This window comes from Pongo pygmaeus, chromosome 8 (genome assembly GCF_028885625.2).
Source record: "Pongo pygmaeus isolate AG05252 chromosome 8, NHGRI_mPonPyg2-v2.0_pri, whole genome shotgun sequence".
Classification (NCBI taxonomy): Eukaryota; Metazoa; Chordata; class Mammalia; order Primates; family Hominidae; genus Pongo; species Pongo pygmaeus.
This window is the reverse complement of record NC_072381.2, coordinates 31,986,345-32,007,125: the sequence shown is the minus strand read 5'-3', so window position 1 is coordinate 32,007,125 and position 20,781 is coordinate 31,986,345. Positions and strand designations below refer to the sequence as shown.

The window sequence follows — 20,781 nt, the reverse complement described above, 5'->3', positions numbered from 1 at the left end:
AGCTTTCCATCTAGTCTTCCTACCCTTTCAAATTGGATTGACTTAACTTGCCCTGTAGTGTTTACTATGTAGATGACTGGACAATGCATTTGCATCTGGACAAGCAAGTTCTGAGAGTCAGAGACTGTTGACACATGGCCAGTCTTTTGCCGAAACAGATGTTCTGAGAGTCAGAGACTGTTGACACATGGCCAGTCTTTTGCCGAAACAGATGTGTCAGAAAGAGGGAGAGAGGTTGGTGTTTTGTCACCTACAACTTAGGTGACGCCCTACTCTTATGGTCTCTTTTTCCAAGCAGTCGTGCCTTCCCAGTTCAGATGGAACCCACAGTTAGTCCACTGCTGACTTACTTTCAGTTCCTTATGTCATTTGGACCTTATGCTCTATTGTGAACAAGTTATTATAACTTTGATCTTTTCTCATAACTGTTTTCCCTTCTCTTCCCTAGAAATTTAAACCTGGCATTCAAAGGCCGCAGTTTTTTTGTTTGTTTGTTTATTTTACCATCTCAAGAAAAAGCATGGCGTTTTAAAAATCTAGATTTTCAGGGAGGCTTGATGTGTACCTTTGCTCACCAGTATCAATTCAAGGCTCAGCATGCCACCTTTGTTCATTAGTTCCTTTTCTTATAACTCTTTCACTACCGTCTCCCTTTTCTAATTCCTGTTACTGGTTGACTTGCAGGACACTGCTCCAAATTCTTCAATGATGTCACCACCAGGCTTGAAAGTAATGTCAACCCACACCATGTGACTATAATCTGTTTCTCCGAATTCATATTTTGAGTTTCTGATACTCAGAACTCATAGTGTTTTAACTGTCTCAGTTATGCCAACCAGAATTGTTCCAATATCTTAAATACTAAAAACTCCTCTTTTCTGTTTTCTTCTTCTCTGGCAATTTTTTTCTCTTAAACTCTTAAATTCAAATATTTTTTCCATTCATATACTTTCTCTTCATCTCTTTTTCTCCCTTCTTCTCTCCTCCTCCCTTTCCCTCTTTCCCTCTGTCTCAATAGATGGTCTTGCCATTGGGTCTGAATTCCCTCAGCTTTACTCCCTTACAGACAAATGTTTGTATTCATCACCCATCCTTTCCTCTATTTCTAACCATAGAGAAACAACTGTTTCTCCTCTTTAACATGACCAACTGCACTAAAGTTCTTGTTCCCATCTTCTCTTGAATTTGTTCCATTATTTAGCACTCTCCCTTATAATTTCTTCCTGTTACTAGCATTAAAAATGGAAAAAAACAACACCAACGACAAAAACCTTGTTAAAGATTCAGCTTCACTTTCAAAGTATACCAGACTTCTTAGAAGACTAAAATTTATTGGTTAATTCCACTTTTTCTCCTTAAAAAAAAAATCTTCCAATTATTGGAAGTCTTTGTTTACTTTTATTGCCTTTCTGAAATGTAATCCAAAGGTCACTAGTGATTGGTAAGTTCTTCTCAGTTCTTCTGCGCTGAAAAGGCAGGACAAGGCGCTCTCTTCTTTTGCTCTTCTTTCGTGACTTCATTGATAGATAGCAGTATTTTGTGGAAGGCCCCTTCTAAAATAAATAAACCTTTTAGGAGATGTGCAAACTGTTCTGTTGACTTAGTGCAGCAAACAAGACTACACAGATGATTCTGAAATGATACCTCCTTAGAGAAAATTTGTGTAAGATTTTTATTATAGGTTGGAGCTCTGAAATTCTAGGACAGGATATCAGAAATGATGCAAGTCATCAGATTGATTGATTTCTTAAGTTCATGGTTCATGTAAACAATGCATGATTCTGATTGGAAAGAAAGGTCTATTGTGGCCTAAGAATCCTACGTTTGTAACCATATCACTGAATGTTGGTGATGGTTTCACGTCTCAGTCTTGCATAATTATTTAGGCTGTTATTCTGCTTCTCACTTTCAAGTATACTTCAGAGAATTTTAAACTTTTTACTTTTATTGCAGTTACTCTGATTTCTTCTCATCTTGACTACTGTAGTAACAAAACAGATTTCACTGCTTTTTGAATTTTCTCATGGTAACTTACACTTGAAAACCAGAGCCATCTTTTAAAATACAAATTTGAATGTGTTTTCTGCCAAACACCCTTGGTGCCTCTTTATATATAAAATAAAGCCCCATGTACTGAATCTAGCATTCAACCTCTTACAGTATAATCTCAGCCCCAAATCCTAGTCTTTATCGCTCTCCCTCCCCATTTCCCTCTTTCTCTTTGTATTCAGTCCATAAGGCAGAGCCTTCCCACATTTTCCCTGTAGTAATTATCGTGCTCCAAAATCCCGTAGCGCCTTGTGTCACTTGTAGCACTTACTGCATCGCCTCGATATAGAGTTTTTCATGTTTGCCTCTTATTGCGGTTTGATTTCTTAAGAACAAAAACTGTCTCTTATTCAATTCCATAGCTCCCTGTTCCCCATGATACTGAGTAGGGCACAAATGCCAGGTAAATTTTAAATAATTCAGTTTAAATCAGGCTTAAATATCTAATAATATATTTTCTAGAATTTTTAGCAGGTTGACGTAAAAATATGTGAAGACAATATATCCCCTATTTTAGAAGTCTTTGAGCATGGCTTGAGATTTTTATTTTAGGTTCTTAAATTATACGTGATATAAGAACTGTAAATTTTATAGAACTTCGTAGAACTCTTTTATGGTCTTTCAGGTGCAGTCATCTGATTGGCTCCTATAAGGTACCTAGAAATTCTTTATAATTTTGTTATTTCCACTATGTTTATTTTCAGATAAAAATGAATGCCATTTCTCATCCAGTACTGAAGTGTTAAAGTTAGAAGACATTTGCTAAGTCAAATCACTTCAGGTAAGTCTGCTCACATCTAGCTTGGTACCAGCTTAAGGTTTATTTAAAATGCAAAGAATTAAGTTCACTAACTTGGACATCTCAACTCTCAAATTTCTCAGCATATCTTCTAGTCACCTTGTATATTGAATCACTGGTCTTGGGAAATAGTGGAAAGATGATTTCTTATTAAATTTTACATGCTTATAAAAATAAAATGTTCTGGCCAGGCATGGTGGCTCATGCCTGTAATGCCAGCACTTTGGGAGGCCGAGGTGGGTGGATCACTTGAGATCAGGATTTCGAGACCAGCCTGACCAACAAGGTGAAACCTCTTCCCTACTAAAACTACAAAAATTAGTTGGGCATGGTGGCAGGCGCCTGTAGTCCCAGCTACTTGGGAGGCTGAGACAGGAGAATTGCTTCAATCCTGGAGGCCGAGGTTGCAATGAGCTGAGATCATGCCACTGCACTCCAGCCTGGGCAACAGAGCGAGACTCTATGTCAAAATAAAATAAAATAAAATGTTCGGTTTTAAACTCATGGTGTTATTTGTCTAAGTGAGACTAACACCTTAAAATCATCCTTGTATTTGTATCAAGTCTAGTCGTAAAGTCCTAAGTGCCAAACAATGCTTTTGCGTTGTAGCTTTTATATATATATATATATATATATATAGTTTTTTAAGGCTTTATACAACTTTTCTAAATTATTTATATGTTCTTATTTAAAGAAATATTTTGTCAATTAACTAGTACTTGAACCTTAAATGTTTATTAACTGTTTGTGTAAAAAATCTTTGAAAGGTCATCTTAATCACCCTCAACTCTTACAGTGATCTCCTAATAATCTTTCTGTATTCATTCTCTCTTCCCCTGTCCTGTGTTCATTGTTAGATAAAGCTGCATATAGAACCACTTTTAGTAATTTTAAAACGCTTTAATGGCTTCCAGCTCCCTCTTGGATGGAATCCATGTTCCTTTGCCTAGCATTCAAAGCCCCCCACAAAGGTCCTGAAAATGTACCCCACTTGAGCCAACGCGGCTTTTCCTATTCTCTGAACTCTCATTGTTCTTCATGCATCTGTCTTGACTTGTACTGGTTTTCCTGCGTGTGATGTCCCCTGCTGCCCTGACACTATTTCCTCTGCACGTTGAAACCCTGTGCAAGCCTCTCTATGACACGTTCTCTGATTACTCCAGCTAGAAGCACTAGCTCTTTCTCTCTCTGCCAGTGTCATCTAATGTTTTGTTTGTATCACTGTTGTGGCATATCTTACCGTGCAGCTTTATTGTTAGTGTTTATGTTTGTCTTATCTCCCACCCTAGATTGTAAGGACTATAAAATCAAAGATCCTGTCTGATTTTTGTCTCCTACAGCTTTCACCATAGCCTTTAATAGTGCTTAGTAAATATTTATGTAATAAATTAAGAGTGTGCTGGCTTTTTCTCTCATCATTTCCTTTGTCTTTCATCCTTATAAATGCATATGGTCCATATTCTTGGCAACCATTTTTGTTCTGCACTCCTGGTTGCCATCTTCTCCTAGGAAAATACTGACCTTAGTGCAGTTAACAAGATACAGTCAGTTCCTGACCCAAGAAATGCACTGTATTCCAAAAGTTCATGTCTAGTTCTGTTGTTTGGAATGCAGAATGTATTTTTCCACGAAAACAATGTTATAAATAGTGGTTAGGTTCTCAGCCAGCCCTCCCAAGACTATTTAACTCACCAGTACCAGCACCACTTTCACTATGGGCAGCCACGGCGTACAATGCTGTTTTGTGGAGAGATTGTAGCTCTGGATATGGAAATATATGTCCCATGCTCTAGAAACAGGACAGAAAGTTTCTGGGCAGGTTGAACAGTAGGAGAGTCTGAGCTGGGGCTCTGACAGCATTGGATACTCTCCCATCAGAAACTTCTCGGTTTTCAGTATTTACAGGAGAGACTTTGACCTGTAGGTTGCTGATACTCTCATGTCACCTAAATTGAGTGCAAAGGGACACTTGCTCTTCTGATCTTTCCCACAGTTGATTAGGATGGTAAATGGGGTTTTCTCTATCCTTTCACATGGGTGGGTTGTTTTTAAGTCAGGTATTGAAAGATCAGGGACTGTTTCACTACTTCCTCCTTTTGGATGCTATACAAACTTATGGGAATTGAATATGTAAACATGGAAAATACTTCTGTCTATAGGGAGAAAAACACATTTACAGGTATCACCCCTATATTTGACATCACATCAGTTTTTGTGGACAAGGGATTATCATTTACATAGGCATAATGATGCTTCTAGTGAGAAACACGTCAGTATGTATATAAATAACCCTCAAGGTTGACGGCTGAGGTTGTCATGCTGTAAGAAAAAACACTTCATAAATTTCAGAGAATTTAATTTATTCAGTCATAAGTATTGAGCACATGAGTGTCTACTTGATGCTTAATACTGTGGTCAATGCTAAGGGCTAGGAAGTGGGAACAAAAGATGTTATAGTTTGCCTTCAGGCCGGGCGCAGTGGCTCACGCCTCTAATCCCAGCACTTTGGGAGGCTGAGGTGGGTAGATCACGAGGTCAGGAGATCGAGACCATCCTGGGCTAACACAGTGAAACCCCGTCTCTACTAAAAATACAAAAAATTAGCCGGGTGTGGTGGTGCATGCCTGTAGTCCCAGCTACTCAGGAGGCTGAGGCATGAGAATCAGTTGAACCTGGGAGGCAGAGGTTGCACTGAGCCAAGATCATGCCACTGCACTCCAGTCTGGCAACAGAGCGAGACTCTATCTCAAAATAAGTAAATAAATAAATAAATAAAGTTTGCTTCCCTGGGAAGTCTGAAATATAGGGAGCAAAATATTAAACATTCACATTGAAAACAATATATGATTAATTGCCATAAAATGCTTCATAAACATAAAAAATGCCTTTTGGATTATCAGAATGGAATATCATATCCCCATGGTTGTAAGGATACCGGTGGGATTTCACTTAGCTTTAGAAGAATAGTGCTAGAGCTAGGCCAGGCGTGGTGGCTCACGCCTGTAATCCCAGCACTTTGGGAGGCCAAGGCGGGCAGATCACCTGAGGTCAGGAGTTTGAGACCAGCCTGACCAATATGATGAAACCCCATCTCTACTAAAAATACACAAATTAGCCAGGCATGGTGGCATGCGCCTGTAATCCCAGCTACTCGGGAGGCTGAGACAGGAGAATCGCTTGAATCCGGGAGGCGGAGGTTGCAGTGAGCTGAGATTGTGCCATTGCACTCCAGCCTGGGCAACAAGAGAGAAACTCCATCTAAAAAAAAAAAAAAAAAAAAAAAAAAAGAGCTAGAGAGGAAATGATATTCCAGGTTGGATTAACAGCATGAATAGAGGACTGGCAACACAAGCAAACAAAGCATTACTGAGCGGAGCAGAGGGTTAATTCATGTTGGCTGAAACAATGGGGGTGTGGGGTGGGGAATTAGACCACTGGTTCAACCCTCGCAGTAGATAAGAGTCATCCGTAGATATTTTTAAAGATATTAAGTCCCTAGATCTTAGCCCATAACTAGTCAATAGAGTTTCAAGGGTGTGGAACATAAGCCTGTTTGTTTTTTAAAGCTCCCCTCGTGGTTCTGATATCATCTATCATCCAGGGTTGAAAATCCTTGAATTAGAAGAATGGGCCAAATTTAGGAGAACCATGAATGCCCTCCTGAGGAGTTGAGCCTCTGTCCCTCAAGCACTGGGAAGACTACAGAGGTTTCTGAGACAGGTGACATGATTGAATTGGTGTTTGCCAAGATAAATGATTTGTCAGCTACATGTGAATGGAAGAGAAATAAGAAACAGCTTGAATTAGAGAAGTGGTCATGGTAATAAAGAGAAGAGCCACCTTTTTAAGTGTAGTTAGATGTGTGGGAGCTAGTGATGTCAGCCTTGACCTCAGCATGATCTGTTTTATAAACTGATTATACAATTTCACCCTCATTAATTTGATCTCTTTACTCATTCAGCCTGGCAACTTAAATAGTAATTTCAGCCAGTTTGCATTTAATGGAAGGAGACCATTGTCTACTCATGTACCCGTCTAACTCATAATAGTAAGTGAAGTTATGTGTATGAGGAATATGACCTTTAACATAATCATTATAAAGCATTTAATAACCTCCCACATATGCAATAACACAACCCCAGTCCTGTATGATTGTGCCAAGAGCCAGAATCACATGTATAAAGTAGTTATTAGCACACAGTTCCCTAGCATTAAGTTGAAATTTGAAGAAATGTTCTAAATCATGTTATGCGTTTTAATATTTTTAGCATTAAATTTGATAATTGTGTAATTTTCTGATGTTAGACCCAAGTATGCCTCCTGACTACAGCACCTGTTCTTACTCTGAGTTTATGCTTCTCTTCGGCAAGGAGTGCAGCCCCTCACCCTCCATTTGGGCCCATCCCCTGTCAATCCATGAGCACCCCTGCCCTAGGCTCATCCAAAGGGATAACTGGGCCAGGAGAGAGGAGTTGTAAAGGAGTCAGAATTTCTTTTGTGGCACAGACACACAAAGGATCTTGGTGGCTCTTTTGCTTCTGGCCCAAGAGGAACATGATAGCTGCTAAGGTACACACACTGAGGAGTCCCAAGTCTCACCACAGGTGAAAAACATTTCATATCTCTTTGATGTGTTTAAAATTTTTTTATGTTTGGAGGCAATGAACCACATTAATCAGAGAGCAGAGAATAAGTTCAAAGCATAAAGTTTTGACGTGACCTGCCTCCTTTTAAAAAAAAAGCTCAACATCATAAAATATTTAAAAACAATGACTTTTTTGGCAATTCTTTAATAGTACACATGTGACAACAGTTTGTACCATGGTCTTCGTCCATGACAATACATTTATTGTTGTTTTATCAATATCTCCACATCCTATGAATTACATTTTTTTTTTTGAGACGAAGTCTTGCTCTTGTCCCCTAGGCTGGAGTGCGATGGTGTGATCTCAGCTCATTGTAACCTCCGCCTCCCAGGTTCAAGCAATTCTCCTGCCTCAGCCTCTTGAGTAGCTGGGATTACAGGCACCTGCCACCATGCCTGGCTAATTTTTGTATTTTTAGTAGAGACGGGGTTTCACAATCTTGGCCAGGCTGGTCTTGAACTCCTGACCTCAGGTGATCCACCCACCTTGGTCTCCCAAAGTGCTGGGATTACAGGCGTGAGCCACCATGCCTGGCCGAGTTACATTTCTAATAGCTATTTAGATTTCTGCTAATCACCCAAATGCTTAACCAGAAAGTGGATGGTTTGTTTAGATTTGAGGTTTGTAGTAGAGAGGGAAAAGAAAGGGGGTAACATTTATCAAGTGCCCACTTTGTGCCATGTTCTTTACATGTGTTTTTCCACTTTAACTCCATTTTGCAAATGAGCAAATTGGGCTTTAGAGGTTTAAAAAAACTGAAGTCATAAGTTGAGTTGGCAATAGAAACTGGATTTGATTACAGGTCTGGCTGTCTGACTGTCTCATCATCCTGGTCTCAGAAATCTTCATGGCTTTTATTTATGAGGTAAGATCAGTGAACTCAGAATTAGGAGGTTTGAGTACCGACTTCACCTCTTCTATAGTTTGGATGTTTGTCCCCTCTGATATGGTTTGGCTGTGTCCCCACCCAAATCTCATCTTGAATTGTAATACTCATAATTTCCACGTGTCTAAGGAAAGACCTGGTGTGAGGTGATTGGATCATGGGGCAGTTCCCCCATGCTATTCTCATGATAGTGAGTGAGTTTTCACAAGATCTGATGGTTTTATAAGGGGCTCTCCCCTCCTCACTCCTCATGCTTTCTCTTGCCTGCCGCCACCCACGTAAGACGTGCCTGCTTCCTTTTGCCATGATTGTAAGTTTCCTGAGGCCTCTCCAGCTACATGGAACTGTGAATCAATTAAACCTTTTTTCTTTATAAATTAACCAGTCTCTCGTATTTCTTTATAGCAATGTGAGAACAGACTAATACACTCTCCAAATCTCATGTTAAAATTTGATCCCCATGTTTGAGGTGAGACCTAATGGGAGGTGTTTGAGGCATGGGGGCAGATCCCTCATGAATGTCTTGGCACCCTCCTTGCCCTGTTCGTTTCCACCAAGAGCTGTTAAAAAGAGCGTGGCACCTCCTCCCCTCTTGCTTCCTCTCTTGCTATGTGATCTCTGCACATGCAGCTCTCCCTTTTGCCTCCGCCATTAGTGGAAACAGCCTGAGGCCCTCACCAGAAGCCAAACGGATGCTGGAATTATATGCCTTCTGTACAGCCTGCAGAACCATGAGCCAAAGAAGCCTTTTTTCCTTTATAAATCACCCAGCCTGACGTATTTATAGCAACACTAAATGGACTGAGACAACCTCTGTCACTAACAACCTTGAACAAGTTATTTAACACCACTGAGCTTGAGTTTCCTCATCTGTAATATGGAGATAAAACCTGCTTTACCAACCATTTGGGGTTGTGGTGAGAATAATAAGCTAGGGAGTTTCCAAATGATTTCATAGGTATAAAAACCAATAGAACTTTCAGAGATGTTTAATTCAAGCAAAACACAACAACAACAATAAAGATTAAATGAGATTATTTGGACATATTTTATGGTATTTTACTTCCTAGCATTGCTCTACAAACTTACTAAAAGTAATGTTGGTCAGATTTGTAAGTTCCAAACACTGTGGTATTCCAAGTTGTCTCACTGTGCATTTAATACCTCAGTGTAGTAGATATGTTCTGGCAACATATCAAGTACCTGTTTTCACTTGCCAGAAGCAATCATTAGTTTCTATACCATAGCAAATAGGTCTGAACTCTGGTAGATACTGAAGAAATGTTTGTAGCCAATGAGACTACTAACTAGCGATGTGGCTTATTGGACTAGAGTTGATATTAACATTCTCAGAACAATTTTTCTTACATTTTTGAAGTTTTAGAACAAACCTGAGGAATAAAGACATTTTGTAAAACTGTTTTTACAAAACTGCTTTTCAAAAATGTTTTCAAGTTTCTGAATAAGTTTTATAGGTTACAATATGGTGAATACTGAAAGACAGTTATGAGCTATTAATATCAACTTACAAATCCTTCAAATATATGTATACAAGAGGTAAGAAGTTTGGGGAACTCAATAAATTGTAAGGATAGTGCTGTGAATGAAGTGACAGTGAGCCTGAGAAATGTTAAAGTCATGTCCTAGCCTTACACAAAATCTTTACCCAGTTAAAGCTCTAAGTCTTTTCTACATGGGACACCAACTGACGAGTAGAGGAGCAGTATCACACTTCAGATACACAGATACAGATCAAGGAGAGTGCACCCATTTGGTCTTGGATTCCTGAGTGTGTGCAACTCTTCTGCATCTGCCAACTTAGTACATCCCAAAGAGGGTTCCCCAGTCCTCAAGTGCTGATTTCTCTTTTTTTTTTTTTTTTTTTTCTTTTTTTGAGATGGATCTCACTCTGCCGCCCAGGCTGGAGTGCAGTGGCATAATCTCAGCTCACTGCAAGCTCCGCCTCCCGGGTTCACACCATTCTCTTGCCTCAGCCTCCCGAGTAGCTGGGACTATAGGCACCCACTACCACACCCGGCTAATTTTTTGTATTTTTAGTAGAGATGGGATTTCACCGTGTTAGCCAAGATGGTCTCTATCTCCTGACCTCGTGATCCACCCGCCTCGGCCTCCCAAAGTTTTGGGATTACAGGTATGAGCCACCGCGCCCAGCCTCAAGTGCTGATTTCAATGTGGCTCCCAGTGCCCACGCTGTGCCTGCTTTCTATATCTGGTAGATGGGTAGCTGCAATTGGGGCCAGGTCAAGTGAAGTGCAAGGGGCAGTAGACATGGAAAACAAAGAAAACATACAACAGAGATTGCAAAAATCTGGACCTGTTGACAAGTTTGGTTCATAAATGTGTTTTCTGTAGCCTGCATAGCCTGCATAATGTTTTTTATTTTAATTATTATTAATTTTATAGACAGGGTCTCACTCTGTCACCCAAGATGAAGTACAGTGGCCTTATCATAACTCACAGTAGCCTTGAACTGCTAGGCTCAAGCGACCCTCCCACCTCAGCCTCCTGAGTTACTGGAATTACAGGTGCAAGTCATGATGCCTGGCTCTTTTGTTTTTAAAGCATACATTGCTTGTTAACAAGTATTATTTTAACTAGTAACTGATATAATTTGTTGTTAACTAATTTAATGCACAAATCCATATTTCCACATTCTCTTGGAAACTGGCAACTTTGGTCCTGCTCTTGCATGTGGCAGTACCCAGCTAGAGCTAAGTAGAAGCTGCCTCTATTAGATGGGAGGCTGTGCTTTTACATTATAGGTTGTAACCTATAACACCCCTGGCTGTTGTTTTTCTTTAAACAGAATTTAGAGAAAGGTTTAAATGTTACTTATACCACCATCTATGTTAAAATTGGAAATAGCAAATTGATTGGATGACATATTTTAATATAAGTGAGAGATGGTATTAATTTTCTAGGACTACATAAGCAAGTACTACAAACTGGGTGGTTTTAAATGACAGAAATTTATTCTCTTACAGTTCTAAAGGTTAGAAATCTAAAGTCAAGGTGCTGGCAGGACCATGTTCCCTCAGAGGCTCATGGGGAGGATTCTGCCTTGCCTCTTCTGGCTTCTGGTAGCCCCAGACATTCCTTGCCTTGTGGTAGCATGATGCCAATCTGATTTCATCTTATGACTGTCTTCCCTCTGTGTCTGTCTACATCCAAATTTTCCTCCTCTTGTGAGGCTATCAGTACATTGGATTAGGGCACACCCTAACCTGGTATGAACTCATTTTAACCTGATTATATCTGCAAAGACCCTAATCTGGTATGAACTCATTTTAACCTGATTATATCTGCAGAGACCCTATTTCCAAATAAGGTCATATTCACAGGTACTGGAGGTTAGGACTTCAACATATCATTTTGGGGTCATAATTCAACCCATAACTGATGGCATATTTCTTTGTAGAGTGCAGAGTAATGGTTAAGGGCAGGGTTCCTTGAGGCAGAGTGCTGCATTCAACTTCTCAACTTATTTGCTATGTGATCTTGGATAAGCTGATTACCCAGTGCCTCAGTGCTCTCATCTATACAATGGGATAGTGGCACAATCCTGTAAGGTTATTATAGGATTGCAGTAAGGACAAAATAAGTTAACATATATAAAGCACTTAGTACATTGCCTGGCTCAATGTACTATATGCTCAATAAACTGAACTATTGTTATTATTAGCTCTTATTCATATGTAATTTAAATGTATACAAGGAGTACCAGTGCCAAAAACTATTATTTAAGATAGCATTATGAAACCATGGAAAAACCAGGGATAGTAGGTAGAATTGCTGCATGAAAAAATAAAAAGAGAGAGACTAGAGTTTTAATAAGTTTTTTTTCAATGCATACAACTGTAATACTTTAAAAATGTTAGCCTGCTCACTCTTTTAGATTACCTGCCTGGCCCCTATATGCACTTGAAGCTAACTGAAGACCTAAAGAACTTCAAACCCAGAAGCTTAGATATTGCCTGTTGGGTTGCTGAGCACAATGGCCTGTAGATAATAATGAAGGAAGTTACTCCAGGGAGAGTGTCCAAGGAACACTGACTTCTAAGCCTTCCTACTTGTCTCCTTGGGAGCACGTTATTACCCTCTGCCTTCTCCTTATAAATCTTTAGATTAAAATTATCCTGGTCCCCAGTCTCTGGGTCAGAGATTGAGACTGAATAATTCTTTGAATTTAAATTATACGTTTCCTCCCAAGGGAACAAATATTTTGAGATATATTATTTCATTTTTCCACATAGACTTTACATGAAATAATTACACAACTTCATCTTTATTAAAAATCTGAGAGCTCTGATAGAGAAGGTGTAAAGAATTGGCAAGAATGTTTGACGTACTTGGAAGAAAACTGTTCAGTAGGTTAGTGGCTATTGGGTTTTTAGTACTATAGAGTATACATACACTTCATTCTCAAAGATACTGCTACCTTGAAGACGTGAATATTCAACTAAAGTCAAAGTATTTGACCTAAATGGTGAAAGGGACACATGCAAACGTTATTTCTGATTTGCGATTTTATTTGAATAAAAGAAGTTAGGGTATTTAATTTGGGGCAAAAAAAAGTGTTATTTCTGTTGTTCAAGTATTAGTAATTGGAACATTTAGATTCAATGATGTGTTCGTCAGGACTGCTTCAGTTGCAAATGAAAGCCAGCTCAAACCAGTTTATGAAAATAAAGGAAACTTAATTATTTCTGTAACTATGGTTTCCAGAGGTGCATCTGGCTTCAGGCATGGTTTCAGCCAAAAACTCAAATGATCTCATTTGGACTCCTTTTCCTCTGCTGGTTTCTTTATTTGTCATTTTTCAGACAGGCATGGTCAGTAAAATGACCACTAGCAGCTCAAGATGGTTGTCCATCCAATTTAGCAATCTCAACAGAAAGAGAACCTGTCACACCAAATGTCTACCTACTTGCCTCAGAGAAGATGTGGATTGACTCTCTTTGACCTCATGTGTCACTGTGGCCTGGGAATGGGGTATACTGGTGGGCCAGCCTTGGTATGTTTTCCCAGTGCTCCAGTAGAGGGGCATAGCCCAGTGACTGCAAGCCCCGTGAGGGTCTCACGGAATAGGAGAGGCTTTCTCCAAAGGAACCAGAAGAAAAATGGGAATGTGTGCTTAGCAGACCAAAACTGTCCTGACTTCAAACCATTAAAAATGGTATGTGAAATCATTCAGATGGCAGTTTCTGGTTTTAAGAAAGAACTATCTGCTTTTTTTTTTTGATTGAGTCTCTCTCTGTCGCCAGGCTGGAGTGCAGTGGCACGATCTTGGCTTACTACAACCTCCACCTCCTGGATTCAAGCGATTCCCCTGCCTCAGCCTCCTGAGTAACTGGGACTACAGGCACTCACCACCATGCCTGGCTAATTTTTTTTTTTTTGTATTTTAGTAGAGATGAGGTTTCACCATGTTGGTCAGGAGGGTCTTGAGAGGTGACAACGTGCTAGCTGCCCTCGCTTGCTCTCGGCACCTCCTTAGGCCATGGCGTCCACTCTGGCCACGCTTGAGGAACCCTTCAGCCTGCCGCTGCACTGTGGGAGCCCCTCTCTGGGCTGGCCGAGGCCAGAGCCGGCTCTCTCTGCTTGTGAGGAGGTGTGGAGGGAGATGAGCGGGTGGGAACTGGGGCTGTGCACGGCACTCGCAGGCCAGTGTGAGTTCCAGATGAGCCTGGGAGTGCCGGCCCTGGGCAGTGAGGGGCTTAGCACCTGGGCCAACAGCTGCGGAGGGTGCACTGGGTCCCCCAACACTGCCAGTCTGCCCACGCCGTGCTTGAATTCTCACTGGGTCTCAGCCATCTCCCTGCTGGGCAGGGCTCTGGACCTGCAACCTGCCATCCCTGAGCCCCGCCCTGCCAAATGGGCTCCCGCCAGGCCTCAGCCTCCCCTATGGTCACTGCCCCCTGCTCTGCAGCACCTGGTCCCATCGACTGCCCAAGGGCTGAGGAGTGTGGGCACGGGACTGGCAGGCAGCTCCGCCCGAGGCCCTGGCGAGGGATCCACTAGGCGAAGCCAGCTGGGCTCCTGAGTCGGTTGGGGATTTGGAGAACTTTTATGTCTAGCTGGAGGATTGTAAATGCACCAATCAGCACTCTGTGTCTAGCTTGGGGTTTGTAAATGTGCCAATTAGCACTCTGTGTCTAGCTAAAAGTTTGTAAATGCACCAATGAGTGCTCTGTGTCTAGCTAATCTGGTGGGGACTTGGAGAACTTTTATGTCTAGCTGGAGGATTGTAAATACACCAATCAGCACTCTGTGTCTAGCTCAGGGATTGTAAACGCACCAATCAGCACCCTGTCAAAACAGACCAATCAGCTCTCTGTAAAATGGACCAATCATCAGGATGTGGGTGGGGCCAGATAAGGAAATAAAAGCAGGCTACCCTAGCTAGCAGTGGCAACCCGCTTGCGTCCCCTTCCACCCTTTGTTTGTGGAAGCTTTGTTCTTTCACTCTTTGCAATAAATCTTGCTGCTGCCCACTCTTTGGGTCCACACTGTCTTTATGAGCTGTAACACTCACCGCGAAGATCCGCAGCTTCACTTCTGAGGCCAGCGAGACCACGAACCCACCGGGAGGAATGAACAAATCCAGACAGGAGGAACGAACAACTCCAGACGTGCCGCCTTAAGATCTGTAACACTCACTGTGAAGGTCTGCAGCTTCACTCCTGAAGCCAGCGAGACCACGAACCCACCAGAAGGAAGAAACTCCGAACACGTCTGAACATCAGAAGGAACAAACTCCAGACATACGACCTTTAAGAACTGTAACACCACAAGGGTCCGTGGCTTCATCTTGAAGTCAGTGAGACCAAGAACCCACCAATTTCAGACACAGTCTTGATCTGCCGACCTTGTGATCTGCCCACCTTGGTCTCCCAAAGTGCTGAGATTGCAGGCATAAGCCACTGTGTTCGGCCACCACCTGCTTTCTTCCATTAAAATCTTAGCATAAAACAAAGGAAATAGAAACAAAAATTCCAACTCTTTTTGTCAGAGGTAGGTCTCATCAGTTACCTTAAACCATAAAATCTGAAACAGAAGCCATATGATACAGTGACTTAGTACCAGAAGGGCAAAACCAAAGCACCTGCAGAGGAGCTGACAGTGATATCAGGAGGTTGAAGGAGGAAGGGGGGCATCGTGCTTAAAACAGATGATCAGCTGAAAGTCTGTAAAAGGACCAGCCAAACTCCCAGGTCTTCACCTCACTCCAGCTGGACAGCAATGTTCCCCAACTCCACGAGATGAGGGATTCGTTCTCTGAAAAAATCGAAACTACAGAGAATCTAGACCAGGACTCAGGGACAGTGGAGGGTAGAGTTAACTGAATGTCGGGTCTGATCTTAGAGCAGCAGGAAAAACAAATGTCAAAAAAAAAAAATGCTTTGAATAAGAACAAGTAAGACTTTTAAATATCAGTACTCAAATTGATAGCAGGGTTTGCAAAATGTTTGCTTTTTTTTTTTTTTTTTTTTTGTCCAAACATGTTGTGATTTGAAGTGACAAAGTTTGGGTCCTATTCTCTTTGAATGTTTGGCCCTTATATTTATATTTATAAACAAGTATACCACTGGATCATGATAAATAACAAAGTTTCAATGTAGAGTTTTTGTCTTCATTTTCATCAGTGAAGAAGACAGAATCCTGAATGTTATTTTCTTCTGAAAGTTAGAGGAGACATCAAAAGTTGAAATTTAGCAGACATATTTTTCAGATTTTAATTACTAGAAAAAATATTATTTTTAGGATTCAATGACTATTATTGACTATGTAACTAATAAAATGTTATTATGGTACTTTTAGATTAAAAGTCTATTCCAAATTGCATTTTGATTTTTCAGATGTTCTAAATTCTAGTGTGTAAATATTATAAAAGTATTGACATTTTGAAGTGGGTGGAGTTCCCTCCCCTCTCTTTGGATTAGCTTCTAAAACTTAATGAAATAGAAAGCAAGTGTCTTTTCCCACTGAAAAAAGGTTATATTTTATTCCTTGTTGTACTGAGACCCAAATAAAATAGACAAATCAGAAATAAGAGTGCCAGAATTTTTTCTTGCCAATGTAACTTCTTAGAATTATGCTGAATTGCTTTTGCTGTAAAAACTGGACCAACTAGTCTATTATGGATATTTTGTAGAGAATTTCTGTACTTTTTTTTGGCTCAATGAGGTCAAGAATTTTAAATTAGAGTTAAAGAACTGGAAGGCATCCTCTTATTCATTTCGCAAATGAAAGAACTGAAGTCCTGAGAAGTCATGATTTATCCAGGATCACACAATTAATAGTGAAGGTTGGATGAAATAAGAGCCTCCTGGCCATCAGTTCAGTGATCTTTGTAAAAGACCCTTCGGGTTTATTTTCACCATCACTTTATGTGCAATGTCTGTAATTTACTGCATTAGGCCAGTTAGCACGTTATAAGTTTGCGTTTAATCTGCTAAAACTAAGGGAACATCTAGGATTAGGAATACTGACAGTGACAAAAATCATGGATGGCAGGAAGCATGTTGAAGAATCTTTAGCTAGGGTGGGAAATGTTCCTTCATTAGCTTCTGATCCTGCTGTCTGGGAGGAACTTCTTTGTTTATTGTTCTCAGGACCTGATTCTGCCTTCTGGAAGGTTCTTCCTTGCCCATTTTTCCCCAAGGTCACATATATGTGGACATTGGGGAACATGCCCTTTGTGGAGACTATATAGCCTTTGTTTCCTTCTTTCTGTTCTTGCAATTCAGGGAGCTTGAGCATTGTTTTAAGGGTCAAACAGTCAAAGGCTTATAGGTATCACTTGTGGGGGTTTTGGCAATGCCATTCCTCCAAAACTGAGATGGCTTTTGACCTGTCTTGTAGTTAATATCGTGTGCTAGCATTGGAGTGACTGTGTGGACCAGGCTGGCAAGGCAGCCTTAGCTGAAATCTCTTGTCTTGGCACATTAAGTAATAATACTCTCTTCTGCTCTCAAAACTACCCCAGTTTAGACAACGTGTGTTATGGTCACTCTAGCCAGTAAGCACACCAAAAATTCCCAAGTCTAATATATTTCTTTATTTCCTTATTTTTATTCTCTTCTCTCCCAACTTACTGGAGACTCTTGTATGGCCATCAGAAAATTAACCTACTTAACTTGATTTGCAACAAGGCTGAGTCCCTCTGTTTGCCTGAGAAAATATAATGGGCCAGTTTTTTTCAGCCTTCTTTTTTACCATGTGAATTCCAGAAGCAGTCAGCTCTTATAAACCTGGGAGCTCCCCAAATTTCTGAATTTTCTATTTCCATTCATTTCTGCTCTCAAATCTGTCAGTGCTTGCCTGTGCACATTTCTTATTTATAATCTTTGATAAGTGCAACAAGTAGTACTTTGTTGTTCTTTTTTTTTTTTTTTTTTTCACTCTGTCGCTCAGGCTGGAGTGTAGTGGCACAATCTTGGCTCACTGCAACCTCTGCCTTCTGGGTTCAGGTGATTCTCCTGTCTCAGCCTCCCCAGTAGCTGGAACTACAGGCACCCGCTACCATGCCCGGCTAATTTTTGTATTTTTAGTAGAGACGGGGTTTCACCATATTGGCCAGGCTGGTCTGGAACTCCTGACTTTGTGATCCACTCGCCTCGGCCTCCCAAAGTGCTGGGATTACAGATGTGAGCCACTGTGCCTGGCTGTACTTTGTTATTCTAATATTGTTCCATCTGTTTTCTCCATAGACATGGGCTTGGTAGACACTTGTTCTGCTTTTGAAGTTGTATCAGACATTTTTAAAAATTGAGCTATAACTTACATATAGTAAACTCATAGCTCTTAAGTGTTGAGTTCAGCGAGTTTTGACAATTATGTACATCCGTGTAACTACTACCCAAAATATGATATCAAACATTTCCATTGCTCAAGATGGATGTCCATTTCTAGTTAATTGCCTACTTTAAACCTCTGGAGGCAACCACTTTTTCACTTCAGTCACCAAAGATTAGTTTTGGCAAGCAGTATTTTTAGTAAGTGTTTTATGACTGTGTGACATAAGTACCTTTCTATCCTTTTCTCAGTTTCTTCATCTCCTGCCGTTTGGCTGCTAAGCAGTCACCATATGTTTTAGTTTTGTTAAAGTCAGCATCCCCCTCAAAAATATCATTTTTCTTGTATTAGGGAAAGCCAGCTATTATGATAAAGGTACCCAAATTGTATAATAGCTAAATCCAGTTAAAGTGCATTTATTGCTAATGAAGCAGTGCATTGAAGGCACTCTTGATCATTTGGTGACCTTCCATAATGTGGGCGTTGGAGTCCTCTAGCAGCTGGGGAAAGAGAGCATGAACATACCTTACCTGCTGCTTCTGAGGAACCTTAACCTGGAAGTTGGCATTCAGTCATTCTCACTGACATTCTACTGGGGAGAACTACAAGGCCACATCTGATACAAGGTTGGAAAGGCTTGGAAAGGGTAATCACTTTCCAAGTGATTCACTTGGGCAGTGAATCATTGGGCAATCACTTCCCAGTAACAGTTCCCGCACTGTGAAGGGGATAGCAAAGTTTGGACAGGTTAATGCGATAACTTTTATTTTGTTTTAATAACATAATACTATATTGCATCTCTTTTTTGTCTTCATGTTACTTCTTTGTCTTTGTATTATACATTCTTTTATACTTTCTGGATAAACATTTTCAGTATTTGAAACTTTAAAAAATAGTATTGTTATCTCTGTGGTAGAAATGTTCAAAGCAAAAGCAAGTAATCTTCCCCAGATTATTCTGTGAAATTAAAGTTCTGGGCATCAACAGATACAATCTAACTCTTAAAAGGCAAAGCTGCCCAGTATCACCATTTCTGTTCAATATTGTGTCAGAGATCCTAGCCAGCAGAGTAAGTCAGGGTCGGGGGTGAGGGGTGGGGGACAACTGCAAGAAAAGATGTAGGAATGGAAAAGGAGAAAAACACTGTCATTATTGGCAAATGACTTAATTGTCTATATAGAAAGCTCCTACGACTCGACAGCTAAATTCTTAAAATTAGAGAGTTTAGCAAAGTTTTTAAATGTAAAGTCAATATAGGGAAGCCAATTGCATTTCTATAGACGAGCAGCAACAACAAAACAGAAAATTTAAAAACCACTTTATTTTGAAATAATTACCATCCTACATAGCCGTAGTATATTTATGAAAACTAAGAAATTAACATTTATATACTAATATTAACTAAACTACAGCTTTTATTTTGATTTTTCCAGTTTTTCTACTGATACTTTCTTTTCATTGCAGGATCTAACCCTGGATACCACACTGCATTCAATAGCCATATCTCTTAACCAGTTTAAGGCAGTTTCTTGATCTTTTCTTGTCTTTCAGGGATTTGATACTTTTGAAGAATAGTGGTCAGGTCTTTTGTAGAAAGGATATCAATTTGAGTTTGGTGTTTTCTCATTATTATATCACATCATATCAGGCAGTAAATGTTATCAATATTGAAACCCACCCAATTATCCCATAGATAGTTTTTTGGATAAACAGAAATTGACCATTCTGGTCTTAAAGCTGGAAACTTATATTTGTTTTATCTGAGTTCCTTTCTCAGGAAATGACCTTCAGGCCTCTCAAAATAAGTATCAAAGAACTGAATCTCACCAGATCACCACATCCAAACAAGGAAATGCCGGACCCCTCATTCATCATGATTGCCTCTTTGTCTCTCCAGAGTTCCTATTTTCTCACACATTGTTACATTTCTTCCTTGGTATGTAAGCCCCTAGTTTTAGTCAGTCAGGGAGATGGATTTTAGACTGAGCTCCCATCTCCTCGGCTGCAGCACCTGATTAAAGCCTTCTTCCTTGGCAACACTCATCGTCTCAGTCATTGGCTTTCTGTGCAGTGCAACAGCAGGACCTAGACCAAACCTCTGGTGTTTCAGTAACAATATGACTTGTTACTGGTCATGTTAACCTTGATCAGTTGGTTAAGATGGTATCTGCAAGATTTTTCCACAGTAAAGTTACTGTAGAAATGTAATTTTTAAAAGATATAATTTACATAGCAACATACTACAAATAACTTTTGTAGAAATTTAACAAGTAATGTCTAAGTCCTTTATTGAGAAGTTACAAACTTTTATTGAAAGACATTAATGGATTAGAAGATTTAATGTTGCAAAGATGTTAATTCTCTCTCATTGCACATAGAATCAAATCCCTAACAGATTTTGAGATTGTATGATTACTATTAATATTATTATTTGGATGATACTTGACATTGTAATTCTGAACTTAAATGGAAGAACAATCATCCCAAAATCACATACAGATTCCTAAAGAAGGTGTTTTTCCTCCTATCGAGGAAGTGCTTTTGCTGCCTTTATATAATGACAATATAAAACCATAGTAGTT

General features: G+C 40.1%; 1 protein-coding gene across 14 annotated transcripts in view; it reads left to right on the top strand.

The window, feature by feature from the left end:
• ZNF438 (zinc finger protein 438) overlaps positions 1 to 20,781 on the top strand; it is a 188,492-nt gene that overhangs the window by 82,860 nt on the left and 84,851 nt on the right. For 10 of the 14 annotated variants that reach the window (XM_063669733.1, XM_063669735.1, XM_063669732.1 and 7 more), the window contains one exon: positions 2,754 to 2,830. Coding sequence is in view for 4 of the 14 variants with exons in the window: in XM_063669736.1 (XP_063525806.1) it covers positions 8,355 to 8,359 (5 nt within the window). In the remaining 10 variants the exon portion in view is untranslated. Of the gene's footprint in view, positions 1 to 2,753; positions 2,831 to 8,296; positions 8,360 to 20,781 lie in introns of all 14 variants that reach the window. The other 4 variants (XM_063669736.1, XM_054435303.2, XM_063669737.1 and 1 more) reach the window with 1 other exon arrangement.